This window comes from Oncorhynchus kisutch, linkage group LG11 (assembly GCF_002021735.2).
Source record: "Oncorhynchus kisutch isolate 150728-3 linkage group LG11, Okis_V2, whole genome shotgun sequence".
NCBI lineage: Eukaryota > Metazoa > Chordata > Actinopteri > Salmoniformes > Salmonidae > Oncorhynchus > Oncorhynchus kisutch.
In genome coordinates, this window is record NC_034184.2 from 23,503,833 (window position 1) to 23,508,832 (window position 5,000).

Here is a 5,000-nt window from a genome sequence, read left to right on the forward strand (position 1 = left end):
ACACACACACACACACACACACACACACACACACACACATACACACACACACACACACACACACACACACACACACACATACACACACACACACACACACATACACACACACACACACACACACACACACACACACACACACACATACTGATTGATGATGCTATCACAGTAGAGAAAGAATCAGCACTGTGTGCCTAACTCTCCTACGGTTATATGAGGAGAGATGACTATATTACCATCGATTTACCCACACTCAGTGTACTCCCTATCAGTGATTTTTCTGTCCTCTGAGGACAGAGTGTGTGTGTGTGTGTCTGTGTGTGTGTGTGTGTGTGTGTGTGTGTGTCTGTGTCTGTGTGTGTGTGTGTGTGTGTGTGTGTGTGTGTGTGTGTGTGTGTGTGTGTGTGTGTGTGTGTGTGTCTGTGTGTGTGTGTGTATGTGTGTGTGTGTGTCTGTATGTGTGTGTGTCTGTGTGTGTGTGTGTGTGTGTGTGTGTGTGTGTGTGTGTGTGTGTGTGTGTACGCATGTCTTTGCCTGCATGCATTCATGCGTGGATGATTATTTCTGGTCTATAGGGAAAATGCTATAGTTTGTAAGATTGATGACAGTGCTTTAGACCATCGGGCTATTGTGATGAGTAGCTGGTATTGGAATAGATTATGTTTATCGATTAAGTTTACAAATGGCTGCTTATTTAATATATGTGACTGTTTAAAATTGGTGGGAGAGGGATGGAGAGAGAAAGAACATTTTGCAGTGCATTGCACATTTGTTTGTGTGTGTGTGTGTGTGTGTGCGTGCGTGCGTCTGTGTGTGTGTGTGTGTGTGTGTGTGTGTGTGTGTGTGTGTGTGTGTGTGTGTGTGTGTGTGTGTGTGTGTGTGCGTGCGTGCGTGCGTGCGTGCGTGCGTGTGTGTGTGTGTGTGTGTGTGTGTGTGTGTGTGCGTGCGTGTGCGTGTGCGTGTGTGTGTGTGTGTGTGTGTGCGTGTGTGTGTGTGTTTGTAATGTTTCTGTCTCTGTTGTGTCTCTAGTCAGTTGGATAAGAACCACATTGGCTGCATCGAGGACGGAGCCTTCAGAGCACTGAGGGGCCTGGAAGTACTGTAAGACACACACACACACTGTGCACAGTGGGGGGTAAACAATGGTAGAGAGGATGAGTGTGTGTGAAATGTTATCGGGGCGGGTAAGAGGGGTGTGGTTCCTTGCTTGTTTCCGTGCTAATGCTTGACAATAGGGTTGGTCTGATACACAAACTCTTACACAGACACACAGAATAACACACACACTCACACACACCACACACACAGAGACACACACAGACACACACACACTACCTCATTATTTATTCACCCCTTCTTGATTTATTAAGCAAAAAGCACTTTTTGAAATTAAGACAGTACACTTCTAATAACCATTACTAACTAATATAACCAGGCGCCAACTTTATTCATCCAGTCAGTCATTGGTCCCTGCAGGCACGGACGGACCTATTGGTTCATTAATATCATGGTCCATTAATTCATGGTGCCTGGGGGCTGACAGTAGGGGTGTGTATGGTGGGGAGCAGGTTTGGATTGTGGGCTGTGGAAATAGTGTGAGTTCTTTTTTAATAGGATGGAGGGGATGTTACAATAGTCGGGTAGAGGTAGGAGACTGTGGGGTTATTAGGCTGATTGAAATGACCTCCTCTGCTCTGCACCTGATGCCCACTATCGGGGGTGGGGATGGGAGGAGATTGGTCTGTGTGTGTGTGTGCACATAAATAATGTGTTTGTGGGAGGTGAGAGGGCATGAATATGTGAAGGTGTCCCATCTGTGTGGGAAGAGGTGTTATATTCCCAATGGAATAGAGAGAGAAACGGGGTGGGGGAGGAGGAAGAGAGAAGAGAGAAGGGATGAGGAGGAATTAAGTCAGAGGTAAGGGGAGAAAGTGGTGATGGGGGGAAAATGGATACAGTTACATATTGGGATATTATTTTTGACAAAATATCATATCGTATCATTTTGACAATATTATTTTTGCTCTAGTTGGCTGTACCTGCACCAAAACTCCAGTATTTACCCTTCATGGATTGTTCTCAATCTTCTATTTAATTAGGGAGCCAATTTATTTTCAGAACTTTTATTTCTAAGACTTTCCAACTCATGTTCTCATGTCTCTCTCTGTCCCTCTGAAGCAGACATATGGTTAGCAGCATGTTTGGAACGTCGAATTGCAATAAAATCACAGAATTGAATCGCAATACATATCGTATCATGATAATATCGTATCGCGAGGTCCACGGCAATACATATCGTATCATGATAATATCGTATCGCGAGGTCCACGGCAATACATATCGTATCATGATAATATCGTATCGCGAGGTCCACGGCAATACATATCGTATCATGATAATATCGTATCGCGAGGTCCACGGCAAAACATATCGTATCATGATAATATCGTATCGCGAGGTCCACGGCAATACATATCGTATCATGTTAATATCGTATCGCGAGGTCCACGGCAATACATATCGTTTCATGATAATATCGTATCGCGAGGTCCACGGCAATACATATCGTATCATGATAATATCGTATCGTGAGGTCCACGGCAATACATATCGTATCGTGATAATATCGTATCGTGAGGTCCACGGCAATACATATCGTATCGTGATAATATCGTATCGGGAGGTCCACGGGAATACATATCGTATCGTGATAATATCGTATCGTGAGGTCCACGGCAATACATATCGTATCGTGATAATATCGTATCGCGAGGTCCACGGCAATACATATCGTATCGTGATAATATCGTATCGTGATAATATCGTATCGTGAGGTCCACGGGAATACATATCGTATTGTGATAATATCTTATCGTGAGGTCCACGGCAATACATATCGTATCGTGATAATATCGTATCGTGAGGTCCACGGCAATACATACCGTATCGTGATAATATCGTATCGTGAGGTCCACGGGAATACATATCGTATCGTGATAATATCGTATCGCGAGGTCCACGGAATACATATCGTATCGTGATAATATCGTATCGTGAGGTCCACGGGAATACATATCGTATCGTGAGGCCCACGGGAATACATATTGTATCGTGATAATATCGTATCGTGATAATATCGTATCGTGAGGTCCACGGGAATACATATCGTATCGTGATAATATCGTTTCGTGAGGTCCACGGCAATACATATCGTATTGTGATAATATCGTATCGTGATAATATCGTATCGTGAGGTCCACGGGAATACATATCGTATCGTGATAATATCGTATCGTGAGGTCCACAGGAATACATATCGTATCGTGAGGTCCACGGGAATACATATCGTATCGTGATAATATCGTATCGTGAGGTCCACGGGAATACATATCGTATCGTGATAATATCGTATCGTGAGTTCCACGGGAATACATATCGTATCATAATAATATCGTATCGTGAGGTCCACGGGAATACATATCGTATCGTGAGGTCCACGGGAATACATATCGTATGGTGATAATATCGTATGGTGATAATATCGTATCGTGAGGTCCACGGGAATACATATCGTATTGTGAGGTCCACGGGAACACATATCGTATCGTGATAATATCGTATCGTGAGGTCCACGGGAATACATATCGTATCGTGATAATATCGTATCGTGATAATATCGTATCGTGAGGTCCACGGGAATACATATTGTATCGTGATAATATCGTACCGTGATAATATCGTATCGTGAGGTCCACGGGAATACATATCGTATCGTGATAATATCGTATCGGGAGGTCCACGGGAATACATATCGTATCGTGATAATATCGTATCGTCATAATATCGTATCGTGATAATATCGTATCGTGAGGTCCACGGGAATACATATCGTATCGTGATAATATCGTATCGTGAGGTCCACGGGAATACATATCGTATTGTGAGGTCCACGGGAATTCCCAGCCACAGGAGAAAGAAGGGAGGAAAGTAGAAGAACGTAGAACAGTTGAGGCAGAGAAGAGAGGTGAAATGGAGAAAGAGAGACTGTGATTTGTTTATTGCGTGTTGTCATGCTGCCTCTCTTCTCTCTCTCTGTCTCTTCCAGGACTCTGAACAACAACAACATCAGCAGCATCCCAGTCTCCAGCTTCAACCACATGCCAAAACTACGTACCTTGTAAGTCACACACTACCAGGCTCCCTCCCTCCCTCCCTCCCTCCCTCCCTCCCTCTCTCTCTCCCTCCCTCCCTCCCTCCCTCCCTCCCTCCCTCTTTCTTTCTCTCTCTCTTTCTCTCTCTCTTTCTCTCTCCCTTTTTCTGTTTCTCCCTTCCTCACCCACCTCTCTCTCTCTCTTCTCCTTTCCCCCTCTCCCCCTCTTTCTTGTCTCATCTTCTCCTTCATCATGTGTGTCATGATAATCCTGGTGTGTATTCTGATCTAGATGTATGGTGTTGGGAAGATTACTTGGTGATCCATCTCTCTGAGACCGTGTCATGCGAAGAGTAATGTGTTCACCATGACAGTCTGCTTTAACCTGACTCAGATCAGCTTTCCACGAGGAAGCAGAGATCAAATAACCATCGCATCACTCCCTCAGTTATGGGAAAATATATACCACAACTTCACTGTACGACTGAAGGTTTCATACATAATAAACTATGACTGAGGATAATTGATTCGTATTTGTTTGCATAGAAAGGAATAGAGTAGATAGAATAGAATAGAATCTAATATAATATTCCATTATCCTCCAGGAGTTGAATTCAACCAATCCCTTTTGAGATATATTAAGTTGTGATAAAATAAACCAGTCCTGTTTTCCATTCATACTTTAGTGTCCCATGTAGCAGCAGATTTAAACAGTCCTATCATCTGAATGAGAAGAGATAGATTCAGTCGTTCCAGGGAGTTTTGGTTGACGGCCATAACCCACATCAGGCCTATATCCATTCCAGAACCCATTATATCTCTAAATCTGAGGAACACACAACAAAAACTA

At 43.6% G+C, this 5,000-nt stretch overlaps 1 protein-coding gene across 1 annotated transcript in view; it reads left to right on the top strand.

The window, feature by feature from the left end:
- The window catches only part of LOC109898903 (slit homolog 1 protein), a gene marked incomplete in the record, with an annotated part of 149,255 nt that overhangs the window by 73,743 nt on the left and 70,512 nt on the right, over nt 1-5,000 (top strand). Inside the window, 2 exon segments of the mRNA XM_031835460.1 lie at nt 1,030-1,101; nt 4,106-4,177. Coding sequence (XP_031691320.1) covers nt 1,030-1,101; nt 4,106-4,177 — 144 coding nt within the window.